This window comes from Myotis yumanensis, unplaced genomic scaffold, assembly GCF_028538775.1.
Source record: "Myotis yumanensis isolate MYYU_CA2020_CCGP unplaced genomic scaffold, mMyoYum1.0.hap1 SCAF_6, whole genome shotgun sequence".
Classification (NCBI taxonomy): Eukaryota; Metazoa; Chordata; class Mammalia; order Chiroptera; family Vespertilionidae; genus Myotis; species Myotis yumanensis.
In genome coordinates, this window is record NW_027223757.1 from 53569740 (window position 1) to 53588205 (window position 18466).

The following is an 18466-nucleotide window of genomic DNA, read 5'->3' on the forward strand; positions in this document are numbered from 1 at the left end:
TCAATTCGATAAGGATTTCTGTAAAAGGATTACAGATCCAAGGTATAGTTGAGTCTTTCCAATATCTATTTCTACCATACTCTAAGGAATGGGTAAAAAACTCAAATGCTTACAAAAACCAGACAGGTAAAGTAAATGAATGAAGTAGGTCATGTGAGAGAGCAAGCATACCTATTCTGATGGGAACAATTGTTCCAAAGTGACTACCTTTACTTGGGGCAGAAATAGTAAGAAAATTTACTTCACATAAAACAATGAAGAAAAAGCTTCTATGTTTGTAACAGAAATATAAAAGAATAATCAATCAATCTCTAAGCAAAAAGGGACTTTTAACAAGAAAATGTGTAGACTTACACAGAAATTCTGTCCTGTATTACGTGACCTAGTTTTGTTTTTGGGGTAGGGTACAGAGACTTTAGTGAATTCTGTTCAAGAACATGAAATGGCCTAGCCGGCGTGGCTCAGTGGTTGAGCGTCAACCTATGAACCAGGAGGTCATGGTTTGACTCCCAGTCAGGGCACATGCATGGGTTGTGGGCTCGAGCCCCGGTGTGGTATGTGCAGGAGGCAGCTGGTCAATGATTCTCTCTCATCTCTCATTGATGTTTCTATTTTTCTCTCCATCTACCTCCCTCTCTGAAATCAATAAAAATATATTTTTTAAAAAAAGAATATGGAATGTCTTAATTCTTCCTGCTTAACAGGAGAAGGAAAAATAAAATCATTTCATCTGACATCAGAACTACCCAGAGTCCACATAGAGAATTTTCTTTAGGGTCTCCCAGAGTAGGCTGAGCTGCTGCTACTCAACTCAGAATAATTAAACCAAAAGGGAATTTAATTTAGGTTCAGTATTGCATAATTTTTTAATTTAAAACAGCTAAAAATACAAAATTATTTTCCTGGAGATTACAAATTCATAGCCTTCAACTTCAAATAGGACTTCAAAGCTAACCCAACAGCCCTATGTTTAGATAGTTTTCTGCTAGAAGGGATGGGATGCTCTTTAGGGCAGAGCCTATGCCTTACTCACCTTTAACTCTCCCCTCCCCCTGCTTCCCCACATCCCGGTGCTTAGCACACATCATTCACTAAATAAAAATTGCTACAGGAAGGAAGGACCAATAGACAGAATGACTTAGGTCAGGGACTGAACAGATAAAAGCTTTATGTAGCAGCATAATAACTAATTTAAGAATTTAACAAAAGTTACACGCATATCAAAGACTTTCTCAAGAAACTTTATACTTCAGCCTATTAACTTGTCTACATAGTTATTCTGAACTAATAAGAAAACTTCAATCTTCTATTTTGTTCTGCTATACAGTGATTAAAAAGCCAATTACCTGAGATAAAAATAGCACAAAAAAAATCTATAGATGAGCCAATGTTGAAATCAATGGTATAATTTCCTAAGCTAGAACCCTTTGCTCTACTCCATCCAGCTCAGAAATTGCCTGACATCACTCTTCTCAGTATCTTCATTATCCTTGCTATACACAACAGACTTACATCTAATCTTGGTCCATTACAAATACAACCTCTAACTGCATATGGGCTTTCAGCTTTCTGTTTGAAATCTTTGTCTACTCAGCTGATCATGCATACTCTGTTAAATGTCCCCTGTCTTAAATATCAACTTTTCCATTTATATGTCTTTAAGTTTGCCCCACAATCCCTTTGTTCTCCTCTCTTTTGTTCTGGAGCTAAAGGATACCTATATTAGAGATACAAGACACTTGTACACATTATATTCTCACACAATACTGTCTAACATATTAGTTTTATATAAATACATATCCTTTCAATACATATTCCCTCTTTCTTGAACAACAACATTTAATTCCCTGACAACTGCCTTCAACTTCACTTTGGAATTAAGAGTCACCCAAAATGCAAAATTTCCATTTGAACCATGATTCTACTCTCAGAATTCTTTAATATAAAACATAAAAATACATGAATACTATGCTTTACGTGAAATGAGGAAAAAAAGTCATGTGTCACAAAGAAAGTAGTTTTACATTAATATGCAAATATAAAATTTATTTTTACATATAATTAGGAAGAGATATAGACATCTAGCTTTCATGAGACATATAATATTAAATGAAATGTTTTTTATACACATTAAAAACAGAAAAAGTACTCCTGGGGGAAGTCATATAAATTCTATAAAGTTATTTAAATTAGTCAGTTAAAAAGATCTGCAAATATCTGGAAGTCAGGTAAAACTACGTTAAGGCCCAAATGCTGACAAATAATAAATATTCTATTAAACTGTTAAGTCACCACTACCTTTTCCATACTTCAGCCAAAGCAGTTAAAAGATCCAAATTATTTAAAACAGAAGGTAGATAAAATTACTTTACATTATAATTCTGAAAGTTGTTTAGAATCACTATCCAAGAGCATACCAAAAATAAGATTAACAATGGTCCCTCACTAAGAGAAAGGGAAGTCAAAGCATTCTAATCTAACTTAAAAGTTTCTTCAGTTTAAAAAAGAATTACTAACAGAAGAAAATATACTCACCTCTTCGATTAACTTTTCATTTGGTGATGATGTGCAAAGACAGACAAGGTAAGTTTGCTTAAAACTACCTTTTGTACCAATCTCTGGATGGTCAGAACACAGCTTTGCTAGAGCAGTTGCTTGACTTAACTGATTTGTTTTGATTAGATGTTTAATTCTCATATCCAACAAGATGGGACCCTCAAAAGCTAAAAATTCATTCACTTTAAAAAACAAGACATAATATATTATTAATATTTAGTAATAATTCATTTGCAATAAAATACTTATAAGGAGTATTTTTTTTAAAAGCATAGGAACTACCCATTAACATTTGGTAATAGTTCATTTGCAATAAAATACTTATAAGGAATATATTTTTTAAAAGCATAGAAACTACCCATTAACATTTGGTAATAATTCGTTTGCAATATAATACTTAAGAGGAATATTTTTTTTAAAGCACAGGAACTACCCCAACCCTTCTTTGCAATCAACTATTACTGTTACATGGTAATAACAAAATACTTGACCTTATAAGTAAAATGATATTATATAGCTAACATTTAAAAATTGCATTAAATACTTTTTGCCCCTGAGAGTACCATTTAGAATGAGGTGAATTAACTTCTTGATGATAAAATAATTTCACATTAAATTCTAATAGTCAATGTTATTAAAATTATACTACTCCATCCTTACACTCCCCTCTCCCCGCTGCATTTATTCTTGAATACCAGGAGTTAGCATCCTTAGAAATTTGCAGTACTAGGGCATTACATACTATATAGACAATCACAAAAGGATGTTTGGATACTCTAGGAAATGAGATTCAACTAAAATTGTGTTTCAGTACTAATGATTGAAGTCTATCTTGCTTTAATAAGTGTTTTAGAACAAATTAAGACAAAAATAAATTAAAAGGTGGGGGGAGTCTGCTAGAACTTCTGCTGTTTTTTTTTAAACATCAATCAATAAACCTCAACATTTGCTTAAGTACCACTTAAGCATCATACATTTTATTCCTTTAATTTCCTAGTGCTCATTTGATCCACTAAAAATAAGAATTTCATTTTTTTCTATTTGTGAAGAATTTAAATTTTAACAAATACAAGTTTAAATTTTTCCCTCAAGTTTTCTTTACCATGATGAAAATCATATTGAAAAATTTATTTGGTGATGGCCAACTTGAAACCTTTGGAAGGCTTTTAGTAATAAAACTTTAAATGCCCTTTAAATAAAACACACAATTTCACTACTTATGAACATACTGGAAGATATGTCTAGTATGTAATTTGCACATTAGAAGATGAAAAATGAGAGCTTCTCTTCCCTTCTTTATTCTTTGCTACCCTCTAGTGTCTATAAGATAGTATGATCAATGCTCCTCAATATTAAACCATGACCATATAAACTATGCCAAATTTCATCTTTTTCTTGATAACTAGACCTTTGTATCTGCTACTCTATAATCTTTACATTAAACTAAACCAAAAAGTATAAAGACTGAAGACAATGTTTATAAATGCCTAACTCTCTGGTACCTCTGACTATATGTCTTACATATACATGGCATTACTTTTCTTTCTTCAATATCACATGATCCTATTAGGGTCAATTGTATCTTTTCATAGCTCAGCTCACTATAAAAGCAAAATGTGTAAAGGTTTTAAATAAAAACTTTGAAGTTAAAATAAAGCTATCCTAGCTATAAATAAATCACACACTTGAAAAAACAGCTTTAGTTTCCTAATACAATAGTTCTCTCAAAAGGAAACTCTGATACAAAGTCTGGGAATTAATTCAAATACTCCCACAATAATTCATAATCAATGAACTCTGAAGATCATGCAAAAAATTTACAGGTGCCAAGTATTTAAAAAAACTGATGACAGTCTTAACAGGAGAACTGCAAACAGTCCCTAAAATCTCAAATAGCAGCAAGTAAGTTAGAATGACAGATTGTGCAAAATAATTTCTGTGCTAACTTGATATTTAGGAGAATATATGGTAATATAAATGTCAAAAGCATAGTTGTGTTTGTTTTTTAACATGGGAAACCACTGCCATACTTAGGGCAAAACTGATTTCAAAGAAATACAGAATATTTCCATATAGGTCATTTTGTTCAGCTCCAAGATTTGGCAGATGAGTAAACTGAGGCTCACAGAAGGCAAGTGACTTCCTAGGTTCATAAAGCCAGTTAACAACAGAACCAGGACCAGAATAATGGAATCTTCTAATTTCCAGCTTTATACAGTGGTAAGAGGAGAAAAAACAAAATCTCATTTGACTACTATATCTAATTAGAGTAAGTTTATAGCAGTGAAGACAAAAAGTATAAAGACTGAAGACAAAGTTTATAAATGCCTAACTCTCTGGTACCTCCTGAAGAAGTATTTTAAAAGGAAAAAAATACGTATTCTGAAGCTCATGATTCAAATAGATCAAAAGTAGATTACATTCTAATACTCAATTGAGAACCTATCCCATCCTCCCTTGTCCATTTCTCTTCAACTGCTTTATCTCTCCTCCCCTTTCTTCCATCTTTCTCTACTTTGCTGCAATCCAGAACATGTTTTTCTTTATAGACTTATAATACCACATCAAAGACTCCCTCTTTTAGAGCTTGCCAGATTTATTTTAAAAGTTTTATGATTTTTATCCTTCAGTAGCTAGTCAATGAACAATCTGAAAAGAAAATTTAAAAAAATGCATTTACAGTAACAGCAGAGAGAATAAAATACTTAGGAATAAACTTTAACCAAGATGAAAAATTTATACACTGAATCCTATAAAATACTGTTAAAAAAAATTAAAGACACAGTACATAGAAAGATCCCAAGCTCATAGATTAGAAGACTTAATAATGTTAAGAGTTACAACTACCAAAAGCAATCTATAGATTCAATATGATCCCTATAAAAGTCACAATGGCATTTTTTGCAGAGATAGAAAAATTTATCCTACAATTATAATCTCAAAGGACCTCAAATAGCCAAAACAATCTCAAAAAAGAACAAAGTTGGAGGTTTCACACTTAAAGGTACAGTAATCAAAACAGTATGGCACTGGCATAAAGATAGACATATAGGTAATGCAATAAAATAGAAAGCTCAGAAATAAACCCTCACATGTATGGGCAAATGATGTTCAACAGGGGTGCCAAGACCACACAATGGAAAAAGGACAGTTTTTATAACAAATGGTGCTGGGGAAAGGATATCCGCATGCAAAAGGATAGAGCTGCACTCTTATCTTACCTACACCACATAAAACATTCCAAATGGATTAAAGACCTAAATGTAAGACCTAAAAATATTAACTCCTAGAAGAAAACTAAGGGGAAAAGTTTCAAGACACTGGATTTGGCAATGATTCATTGGATATAACATTGAAGGATAAGCAACAAAAACAGACAAATGGAATTACAACAAACTTGACTTTGTTGCATCAAAACAGGAGACAGAATCAACAGAGTGAAAAGGCAATGTACAGAATGGGGGAAAATATTTACAAATTATACATCTGGTAAGGGGTTAACATCCAGAATATATAGGGACTCCTACAACTCAACAACAAAAAATAAAATCCTATTAAAAAGTGAGCAAAAGACGAATAGATATTTCTCCAATGATATACAAATGACCAATAAGCATATAAAAAGATGCTCAACATCACTAATCATCAGAGAAATGTAAATCAAAACAGTAAGATATTAGCTCACACCCATCATAATGGCTACTATCAAAAAAACAAGTGTCTGTGAGGATGTGAAAAAATTAGAACATTTCTGCGCTATTGATGGGACTATAAAATGCTGCAACCTCTATGGAAGAACCTGAAGTTCCTCAAAAAATTAAAAAAGAACTACCAAATGATCTAACTATCCCACTTCTGGGTATGGACTCAAAAGAATTGAAAGGAGGCTATTGAAGAGATATCTGCATGCTCATATTTATAGCAGCACTACTCACAACAGCCACGAGGTGGAAGCAATTCAAATACCCATCAACACATGGATGAATAAACAAAATGTGGTATACACACACACACACACAATAAGCTATTATTCACCCCATAGAAAGGAAGGAAATCCTGTCATATTCTACAATATGGAGGACATTTGGCTAAGTTAAATAAGCCAGTCACACAAAAAAAGTAAGTATGGTATGATTCCATTTATATGAGGTATAAAGTAGACAGTCATAAAAACAAAAAATAGAATGCTGGTTATCTAGGGTCTGGAAGTGGAGGGTGGGGGAAAAGGGAAGTTGTTTTGTTATACAATTTTACTTTTGCAATATAAATAAGTTCTGGATATCTGTGTACTTCACACCAATGAACATAATTAACACTATTAAACTGTACATTTAAAAATAATTAAATTATACATTTGATGTTATGTGCTTTTTATGCATTAAAAAAATCAATTCAGCAATGTTAGTCAAAAAAATCCAGCCCTGGCCAGTGTGAGTCAGTTGGTTGGAGCATCATCCCATACATGAAAGGTCACTGGTTCAACTGCTGGACAGAGCACATAACTGGGTTGTAGGATCAAACCCTAGTCAGGGTGCATATGGGAGGCAACCAACCAATCGATGTTTCTCTCTCTCTCTCTCTCTCTCTCTCAAATCAATGGACATGTCCTTGGGTGAGGATTATCAAAAAATTCTAAATTTGGAAATTTAATAAAAACACATTTCAAGCTTTAGGTCAGTGGTTCTTAACCCCACCTGTACAATAAGCTCGAACATCTAAAAAGTACTAATGCCTACAGCTCGCACATAGGCTCTAATTAATTGGACTGAAGTAGGCCTCCAGCACTAGTGTGTCTAAAAAACTCCCCTGGTGATTTAAGCACAGCCAAGATTGAGACAAATGTTCTAGGTAAGTATATTTCATTGTCAAAATTACCAGTTAGAGATAGTCTTAATATTCACCCACCTCTTACCCTTTCCTGAAGAACATATTACATTTATAAGAAAGAGAAGTTTCACTTAAAGATTTCAGAATTTCTTAAGTCAAGTTGCTTGCTTTTTTATTAAGTCTGAAATTTTATGGTTATAACTGATTATGGTAAACTCCACGATCATAAATGATTTTTAGACACAACTGATATAAAACATAATTTTTAAAGATTAAATATTTCATGTCCTAGGTCTACCTAGTTAGCATGTGACACTAAAAATTTTTATGTGAAATAACAATTATTAGTAATTAAATTCTGATATAGTTATCCATATAAAATTATTATTAACTAGAAGCCTGGTGCATGAAATTTGTGCGGGGGGGGGGGGGGGTGTTCCCCCCCTCAGCCCAGACTGAGCCCTCTTGCAGTCCAGGACCCCTTGCTCCTTACTGCCCACCTGCTCACTGCTCCTTAGTGTTGCCGCGGAGTCAGGAGAGGCTCCTGCCACCGCTGCTGTGCTCACCATCCGAGAGCCCAGCTTCGGGCTGAGCAGCGCTCCCGCTGTGGGAGCACACTGACCACCAGGGGGCAGCTCCTGCATTGAGCATCAGCCCCCTGGTGGTCAGTGTGCATCATAGTGACCGGTCATTCTGGTCGTTCTGCTGTAAGGGTCGCTTAAGCTCTTATTATATAAACTAGAGGCCCAGTGCACAAAAATTTGTGCACTCGGGGGGGTGGGGAGGGGGGGGGGTCCCCCAGCCCGGCCTGTGCCCTCTCAAAGTCTGGGACCCCTCGGGAGATAATGACCTGCTGGCTTAGGCCTGCTCCTGGGTGGCAGAGGGCAGGCCCAATCCCTAAGTGCAGCCCCTGGTCGGGCTCAGAGCAGGGCTGATTGGGGAGTTGGGGGGCCGCCCCGTCATGCACAGAGCAGGGCAGATCGGGAGGTTGCGATGCCACCCTCAGTCACGCTCAGGGTAGGGCCGATTGGGGGGTTGGGGCACCGCCCCCTGTCACACTCAAGGCAGGGTCGATGGGGAGGTTGCGGCGCCACTCCGTCACGCACAGAGCAGGGCCGATCAGGGGGTTGGGGCGCTGCCCCCTGTCACTCACAGAGCAGGGCCCATCAGGGGGGTTGGGGCTCCGTACCCTGTCACACACAGAGCAGGGTCGATCAGGGGGTTGGGGAGCTCCCCCTGTCACGCACAGAGCAGGGCCGATCAGGGAGTTGAGGAGCTCCCCCTTGTCACTCACAGAGTAGGGCTGATAGGGGAGTTGGGGCACCGCCCCCTGTCACACACAGAGCAAGGCGGATCAGGGGGTTGGGGCGCTGCACCCTGTCACACTCAGGGCAGGGCCAATGGGGAGGTTATGGCTCTACCCTGTCACACACAGAGCAGGGCCCATGGGGGGGCGGGGGTTGGGGCGCCGCACCCTGTCACACACAGAGCAGGGCCGATCAGGGGGTTGGTGCACTGCACCCTGTCAAACACAGAGCCGCAGGGCAATCAGGGGGTTGGGGAGCTCCCCCCTATCAGGCACAGAGCAGGGCTGATCAGGGGCTTGGGGCGCCTTCCCGTCATGAACAGAGCAGGGCGGATAGGGAGGTTGTGGCCCCGCCCCCTGTCACACACAGAGCCACAGTGCGATCAGGAGGTTTGGGCGCTGCCCCGTCACGCTGATCCCAGTGCCGGGAGCCTCGCTGCTCCGCTGATCCTGCTGCTGGGAGGCATATTACCCTTTTACTATATAGGATAGAGGCCTGGTGCACGGGTGGGGGCCGGCTGGTTTGCCCTGAAGGGTGTCCTGGATCAGGGTGGGGGTCCCCACTGGGGTGCCTGGCCAGTCTGGGTGAGGGACTGAGGGTTGTTTTCCGGAAGTGAGTGACTGAAGCTCCCAACCCCTTCTTGTTTTTTTTTTATTCTGGGCCAGCTTTAGCTCTGAGGCCTCGCTGCTGAAAACATCAATACAATGTTGCGGTCCGGCTGCTGGATGAAGCCCGGCTGAATGAAAGCCGGTTTCTGGGTTTTTGTTTAGCTTCTTATTTGCAACATAGTACATAGTTGCTTAGAGTTGCAGCTCAGAGGCCGGCAAGTCAGGTGGGGAACGGTGGAGTCTGCAGTCACTGAAGCAAGCAAGCCTCATGTTCGCTTCCAGCTGCCTGGCTGCTGGCCGCCATCTTGGCTGACAGTTAATTTGCATAAGGATATGCTGATTAGCCAATGGGAAGGGTAGCGGTCGTACGCTAATTACCATGTTTCTCTTTTATTAGTGTAGATTACACTCATTAAAACAGAAATATGTTTTTCTAGAATGTTTCAAGAAGCCAATGAGAGTTTTAACCCTTTTCGGTCCAACCTCAAGGCTGACTCGACAGACCAGGCGCTAGGAGCAGGTCCAACGTCGAGCAATAAGAACATTAAAAAGTTCAACATTCAATCCTGTCAATTAATTTGGACCAGATTGTTTGAATTACAAAAATAACATTTAACCCCGCAAAGGGTTAAAATCATTTTTTAGGTCCAGCTTGTGTGGCTCAGTGGTTGAGTGTCACCTATGAGCCAGATTCCTGGTTGGGGCACATAAGGGGTTGTGGGCTCAGTCCCCAGTAGGGGTGTGCAGGAGGCAGCCAATCAATGATTCTCATCATTGATGTTTCTCTCTCCCTTCCTCTCTAAAATAAAATATGTATATATTTTAAAATCAATTTTAGTAAGAATAAAAATTTTGGGGTCACTATGCTTATATTTAATTATATAATAGAGTATAATGAATGTTAACAAAACACAAAATAAATACAAAACATGTCATCAGCCTGAAATTGGACAGAGAATACTTTTATAAGCTTACTGCTGTTAAGTTCTATTAGCTTGAAGACTAAAATGATGGACTCTGGGAGAAGCAAGATGGCGGCGATATAGGCAGACGCGTTCCAGGTCTTGTCCCGGAGCAAACGGAGTAAGCAGCTGAAACTAATAACACCCACCCCGAATTGGCAAATTTACTCAGCTGGTGAGACGGTTTGCAGCCGGGAAGGGCAGACCTCCCCTGGAAAGGTTAAAAACCAGGGATCTGGGCAGGAAAGTTTGCCAGACCTGAGCCCAGAGGGTCGGAGGGAGACCGCATGGCAGACAGCCGCGTCTCTTGGGACAGACACAGACCCTGACCAGGGTAAGGAGTTCCGCGGGTTTGCTGGCGCCAGGAGATTTGAGATTTGGATTTTGTGATTGCGGAGAACTGAGACTAAAGGGGGCATCCTGAGGAACTGATCAGACCATGCAGTGCCCATAAGAGAGGAGCGTTTCCCAGACCATGCAGTGCTGGTAAGAGAGGAGCGTTTCCCAGACCGGTAAGAGAGGAGTGTTTCCGCGGCCGGCCGGCGTTTGTCTGTTTCTTTGTTTTCACTGAACCCTGCTCATAGGACAGTTCGGATACAGACACTCACCTGTGCTGAAGAGAGGGTGAAGGTGCAGGCGAGGGGAATCTGGGGAGAGGCTGAGGAAAGAGGGGGAGCCGGAGGAGGTGGCAGCGAATTGAGTGCTGAGACCCCCCTGGGCCCAGGACTGGGGCAGCCATTCCTCCAGAGGGTGGAATTCCTCCCCCCAGCCCCCAGGCAAGGAGCACAGCCACACCCAGATTCCACCCTGTATGAGATAAAGGATTAAAACAAGCTGATTAGTCCCTGGGAGTTACCAGGGTCTGGCCTATAGAGGGATTTTCAGTCCCAACAACAACACAGAGCAGGGTAAGGATTAAAAAAGGATAGAGAAGCTGTATAGCCTCAGAGGCCAACCCAAAAACACTGCCACCCAGAGGCTGAGCCACAAACTGACTCTTAGGGGAATACAAATTAAGGCAGACTGGATCACAAATACGGCCTGCTTTAAAATCAGGACTGTGATTTACAACACGGAGGAACAGTGTAATGCAGGCAAATTCAACACTCTCCTAAATACCTGGCAGGACTAAGGCGAACCAGGCTGAAGAGTAGAAGAACCGAAAGACCATCACTACTGCAAATTTTTTCTTTTTCTTTTTCTTTTTAATTTTTTCACCTTTTTACTAAGAAACCAATTTTTTTTTCTCTTTTTCTTCTTTTTCCATCACCTGATTTTACCCTTTCAATTACCACATTTTTATTTTTAACCAGTATAATTACTGCTACCATTTTACCATTTTTTAAAGTGCCATTTTATTTTCTCTTTATTTTCTTTTGGGATTAGTGTTCTCCATTCTATTTTCATCGTTCCTTTAGCATTAATTTTCCCTATCTCAATTTCACCTCTTTGCTAAAACCCTCTTCCTTACTTTTCCCCTTTTGGTGTCCTGTTTCTCTTACCCTATTCCTGCTCCAGACTTTCCCAATTCCCTCTTTTTACCCCCTGTCTAATTCCACCCTACTTATATATCCTATTTCCAATCTACTGCTCTAAATCCTTATACACCTATTCTTTATCCTTCTTCACTTTCCAAACATTTTTTTCTCTCTTATCTTTCTATTGTTTTCTTGATTGTTGAATATATTGGGCTTTTTTATTTTTTAATTTGTTTGTTTGTTTTGTTTTGTGTTTTTTCTTCTTTTTTAGGACTGGTTGTGAGGTTGTTTTTCTTTTTCTTTTTTTTTTTTTTTCTGCTGGTTTTTCCCTTCCCTCCCCCACCCCACCCCGGTTATTTTTGTGCTTCTGTTTTCCCTTACCCCTCTGGATATTATTGGTGGTTTGTAGTTTGCATTCATCTCCAGGGATCTGTTGCTGGAATTTGTTGAGATTAGTGGCAGTTCTATTGGAGTTTGCTCCTCATACCAATAGTCTCTTCCCCGCTTCTACTTCATTCTCTTTTTTCGCTCTCTTTTTTTCCCCCCTCTTTTTTCCCAATTCTATTTTTGCACTCCTTTTTTGTTTCTTTTTTTCTTATTTTTCTTTTCTGTTCTCTCTTTTATCTTCTTCTCTTCTTTCTCCCTTATCCCCTAATTCTCTTAATTCGGGTGGTCACCTTTATTTGGGGTTATTAATATTGTGAATATACTTGTGTTCAGTGCCTGGTACGTTGTGCCTTGCTCTGTTGTAGTTTGTGCCTTTAAATCAACGCAGCAGATCCAAGCAACAGCAGCCCCCTGATCACCGCAGCCTCCTGATCACCACAGCCTCCTGATCACCACACCCTCTGTCTGTGGAACAGCAGCTGTACGTGAAGCCTCCCCCCACCAGCCAGAAGAGCCAACACAGCTGTGAACAACACCCACCAGAGGAGCTGCTGCCAACTGGAAAGCAGCTGCTACCGCAACCGTCTGAGCAGCAACCACAACCCAAGGAGCCCCTGCCACCCAGGGAGCAGCCACTGAACATCTCAACATCTACATATGTCAGCGAGATCAAACATGGGTAGGCAAAGAAACCCCCAAAGGAAAGAAAAGGAGGACTCGCCAGAAAAGCAGCTAAGTGAGACAGAGATATGCAACATGACGGAAAAAGAATTCAGAATAAGGTTCCTAGAGTACATGCACCAGATGTTCAAGAAGCAAGAAGAAACAGATGAAAAACTCAACTACTTATGCAAGAAGCTGGAAGAAACAGATGAAAAAATCAACAACTTAAGTAAGTCCCAAGAAGAAATGAAGAGCGACATAGCTTCAATAAAAAACTCCATTGAAAGTATCAACAGTAGACTGGGAGAAGCGGAGGACCGAATTAGTGAATTAGAAGACAAGGAAGCAAAACACACTCAAACTGTACGGCAAATGGAGAAAAAAATTAAAAGACAGGAGGAGAGCCTAAGGGAGCTTTGGGACAACATGAAACGAAACAACATACGAATAATAGGGGTGCCAGAACAACAGAAAGATGAACATGGATTAGAAAACCTATTCGAAGAAATAATATCAGAAAACTTCCCTGAGGTGGGGAAGAAAAAAGTCACACAAGCCCAGAGAGTCCCAAACAAGGTGAACCCGAAAAGATCCACACCAAGACACATCATAATTACCATGGCAAATGTTCAGGATAAAGAGAGAATCTTACAGGCTGCAAGAGAGAGACGGAAAGTAACATACAAGGGATCTCCCATTAGATTATCAAATGATTTCTCAACAGAAACACATCAGGCCAGAAAAGAATGGACGGAAATCTACAAAGTGATGCAAAGCAAAGGACTGAATCCAAGAATACTCTATCCAGCAAGGCTATCATTCAAAATTGAAGGGGAAATAAGAAGCTTCACAGACAAAAAAGGGCTAAGGGAGTTTATCACCACCAAGCCAGCCATGCAAGAAATGCTAAAGGGACTGGTGTAAAAAGAAGAAATATCAAGCTCAGAAAGAAAACAGCCACACACACACACAAAAAAAGAAATGGCTACAAACAAATACCTTTCAATAATAACTTTAAATGTAAATGGACTAAATGCTCCAACCAAAAGACATCGAGTGGCTGAATGGATAAAAAAACATGACCCATACATCTGCTGTCTACAAGAGACCCACCTCATTAGAAGGGACTCACACAGACTGAAAGTGAAGGGATGGAAAAATATCTTTCACGCAAATGGAAAGGAAAAGAAAGCTGGGGTAGCAATACTTATATCTGACAAAATACATCTCAAAGTGAAGGCCATAACCAGAGATAAGGAAGGCCACTTCATAATACTAAAGGGATCAATACAACAAGAAGATATAACCCTGGTAAACATATATGCACCCAATGCAGGAGCACCCACATACATAAGAAAACTTCTGGAAGATATCAGGGGAGAGATCGACAACAATACAATCATAGTAGGGGACTTTAATACACCACTGACATCACTGGATAAATCCGCTAGACAAAAACTCAGCAAAGAAACAGCAATCCTAAATGACTCACTAGATCAGATGGACTTAATTGACATCTTCAGAACACTTCACCCCACAGCTGCGGAATATACATTCCTCTCAGGTGCTCATGGGACATATTCAAAAATAGACCACATATTGGGTCACAAGCAAAGTCTCCACAAATTCAAGAAGATTGAAATCATAAAAAGCTTCTTCGCAGACCACGATGGTATAATGTTAGAAATAAACTACAATAAAAACAACCCAAAATACTCAAACACTTGGAAGCTGAATAGCATGTTATTAAATATTGATTGGGTTACCGATGACATCAAAGAAGAAATTAAAAACATCCTGGACACTAATGACAATGAAAACACAACAATCCAAAACCTCTGGGACACAATGAAAGCAGTCCTGAGAGGAAAGTTTATAGCTCTACAGGCCTATCTCAAAAAACAAGAAAAAATGGTAGTCAATCATCTAACTCTACAACTCAAAGAATTAGAAAGAGAGCAACAAGAAAACCCCAGAGTGAGCAGAAGGAAGGAGATAATAAAGATTAGAGCAGAAATCAATGAAATAGAGACCAAAAAAACAATACAGAAAATCAATGAAACCAAGAGCTGGTTCTTTGAAAGGATAAACAAGATTGACAAACCCCTAGCCAGGCTCACCAAGAAGCAAAGAGAGAGGTCCCAAATAAACCAAATCAGAAATGATAGAGGCGAAATAACAACAGACCCCACAGAAATACAAATGATTGTTAAACAATACTACGGGCAACTCTACTCCAACAAACTAGACAACCTGGAGGAAATGGACAAATTCCTAGAAAAATACAACATTCCAAAACTCAATCAGGAAGAATCTAAAAACCTCAATAGGCCAATAACTATGGAAGAAATTGAAGCAGTCATCAGAAAGCTTCCAGCAAACAAAAGCCCAGGGCCAGACGGCTTCACAGGGGAGTTCTACCAAACATTCAAGGAAGAACTAAAACTACCCTCCTCAGACTACTACAAAAAATTCAAGAGGAAGGAACGCTTCCAAGCTCATTCTATGAAGCCAGCATCACCCTAATACCAAAACCAGGTAAAGACATCACAATGAAAGAGAATTACAGGCCAATATCCCTCATGAACATAGATGCCAAAATCCTCAACAAAATCTTAGCAAATCGGATCCAGCAGTACATCAGAAGGATCATACACCATGACCAAGTAGGATTTATCCCAGAGATGCAAGGATGGTACAACATCCGTAAATCAATAAATGTGATACATCACATAAACAAATTGAAAGAAAAAAACCACATGGTCATATCAATTGATGCAGAAAAAGCATTCGACAAAATCCAACACCCATTTTTGATAAAAACTCTCAGAAAGGTGGGAATAGAAGGATCATACCTCAACATAATAAAAGCCATATATGACAGGCCCACAGCCAACATCATACTCAATGGACAAAAACTAACACCATTTCCCCTAAGAACAGGAACAAGACAGGGATGCCCACTCTCACCACTCCTGTTCAACATAGTACTGGAAGTATTAGCCATTGCAATTAGGCAAGAAGAAGAAATAAAAGGCATCCAAATTGGAAAAGAGGAAGTAAAACTGTCCTTATTTGCAGATGACATGATATTATACATACAAAACCCTAGAGACTCCATCAAAAAGCTACTAGACTTAATACATGAATTTGGCAATGTAGCAGGATACAAAATTAACCCCAAGAAATCTGAGGCATTTCTATACACCAATAGTGAACTTTCAGAAAGGGAGATCAGAAAAACAATCCCATTTACCATCGCACCAAAAAAATTAAGATACCTAGGAATAAACTTAACTAAAGAGGTTAAAGACCTCTACTCAGAAAACTACAGGACGTTGAAAAAAGAGATAGAGGAAGACATAAACAGATGGAAGAACATACCATGTTCTTGGATTGGTAGAATCAACATCATTAAAATGTCCATACTACCCAAAGCAATCTATACATTCAACGCACTTCCCATTAAAATACCAATGGCCTTCTTCAAAGATCTAGAACGAACTCTCCAAAAATTCATCTGGAATAAAAAAAGAGCCCGAATAGCTGCAACGATCCTGAGAAAGAACAAAGTAGGTGGGATCTCAATGCCAGATATCAAGCTGTATTACAAAGCCACTGTTCTCAAAACGGCCTGGTACTGGCACAAGAACAGACATATAGATCAGTGGAATAGAATAGAGAGTCCAGAAATTAGCCCGAACCAATATGCTCAATTAATTTTTGACAAAGGAGGCATGAACATACAATGGAGCCAAGATAGTCTCTTCAATAAATGGTGTTGGGAAAATTGGACAGACATATGCAAGAAAATGAAACTAGAGCACCAACTTACACCATACACAAGAATAAACTCAAAATGGATAAAGGACTTAAATGTACGACAGGAAACCATAAAAATTCTAGAAGAATACAAAGGCAACAAAATCTCAGACATATGCCAAAACAATTTCTTCACTGATACAGCTCCTAGGGCAGTTGAAACTAAAGAGAAAATGAACAAATGGGACTACATCAAAATAAAAAGCTTCTGCACAGCAAAAGAAACCATCAACAAAACAACAAGAAAACCCACCTCGTGGGAAAACATATTTGCCAACGTCATATCTGATAAGGGCTTAATCTCCAAAATTTATAGGGAACTCATACAACTTAACAAAAAGAAGATAAACAATCCAATCAAAAAATGGGCAAAGGATCTAAATAGACACCTTTCAAAAGAGGACATTCAGAAAGCCAAGAGACATATGAAAACATGCTCAAAGTCACTAATCATCCGAGAGATGCAAATCAAAACAACAATGAGGTACCATCTCACACCTGTCAGAATGGCCATCATCAACAAATCAACAAACGACAAGTGCTGGAGAGGATGTGGAGAAAAAGGAACACTTGTGCACTGCTGGTGGGAATGCAGACTGGTCCAGCCACTATGGAAGGCAGTATGGAGGTTCCTCAAAAAATTGGAAATGGAACTCCCATTTGACCCTGTGATCCCACTTCTAGGAATATATCCCAAGAAACCAGAAACACCAATCAGAAAGGATATATGCACCCAGATGTTCATGGCAGCGCAATTCACCATAGCTAAGATCTGGAAACAGCCTAAGTGCCCATCAGTAGATGAATGGATTAGAGAACTGTGGTACATCTACACGATGGAATACTATGCTGCTGTTAAAAAGAAGGAACTCCTACCATTTGCAACATCATGGATGGAACTGGAGAGCATTATGCTAAGTGAAACAAGCCAGTCAATGAAGGAAAAATACCACATGATCTCACTCATTCATGGATAATAAAGACCATTACAAACTTTTGAACAATAATAGATACAGAGGCAGAGCTGCCTCAAACTGATTGTCAAACTGCAGTGGGAAGGCCAGAGAGAGTTGGGGGGCAGGAGGGAGGGGAGTAAGAGATCAACCAAAGGACTTGTATGCATGCATATAAGCATAACTAATGGACATAAGACACTGGGGGGTAAGGGAGGGTAGGGGTTTGTCAAGGGTGGGGGGGAAAAAAGGACACTTATGTAATACCCTTTGTAATACTTTATGCGAAAAAAAAAAAAAAAAAAAAGTTCTATTAGCTTAATTCTATCCAGAGTTGCTGATCCTTAAGGATCTAAGGGATCTACACAAGTAAGAGACAATATAACTTAGTAGTCATTTTTCAAAAAAACCTAAAATGGTCAATTTACTTTATGTTTTATAAGAAGACAATGTCAGTTAAGAGCAAAGAAAGAGAAACAAAGCAAAATGAAATGTGAAAAAAGAAAGATAGAAAGGTTAGGAAAAGTGTATTTCTAACAGTTTTAATACATACTCTATAAAGGTGCTCTTTTAGTGACTTTGTGTAAGAAACGTCCTAACACAAAAAACATTGTCAATTTGGAAACAGCCCAAGTGCCATCAGTAGATGAGGGAATAAAAAAGCTGTGGTACATTTACACTATGGAATGCTATGCAGCTGTAAAAAAGAAGGATCTCTTACCCTTTAAGACAGCATGGAAGGACCTGGAGAATATTATACTAAGCGAAATAAGGCACTCAGAGAAAGATAAGTATCACATGATTTCACTTATATGTGAAATCTAATAAACAAAATAAACTGACAAACAAAATAGATCCAGAGACATGGAAGCAAGGAACAGACTGACCTTCAGAGGGAAGGGG

The 18466-nt window shown here is 39.2% G+C and overlaps 1 protein-coding gene across 2 annotated transcripts in view; it reads right to left on the minus strand.

The window, feature by feature from the left end:
• ZNF292 (zinc finger protein 292) overlaps nt 1–18466 on the minus strand; it is a 90015-nt gene that overhangs the window by 19672 nt on the left and 51877 nt on the right. For both annotated transcript variants that reach the window (XM_070418134.1, XM_070418135.1), the window contains one exon: nt 2536–2738. In XM_070418134.1, coding sequence (XP_070274235.1) covers nt 2536–2738 — 203 coding nt within the window. The remainder of the gene's footprint in view (nt 1–2535; nt 2739–18466) is intronic.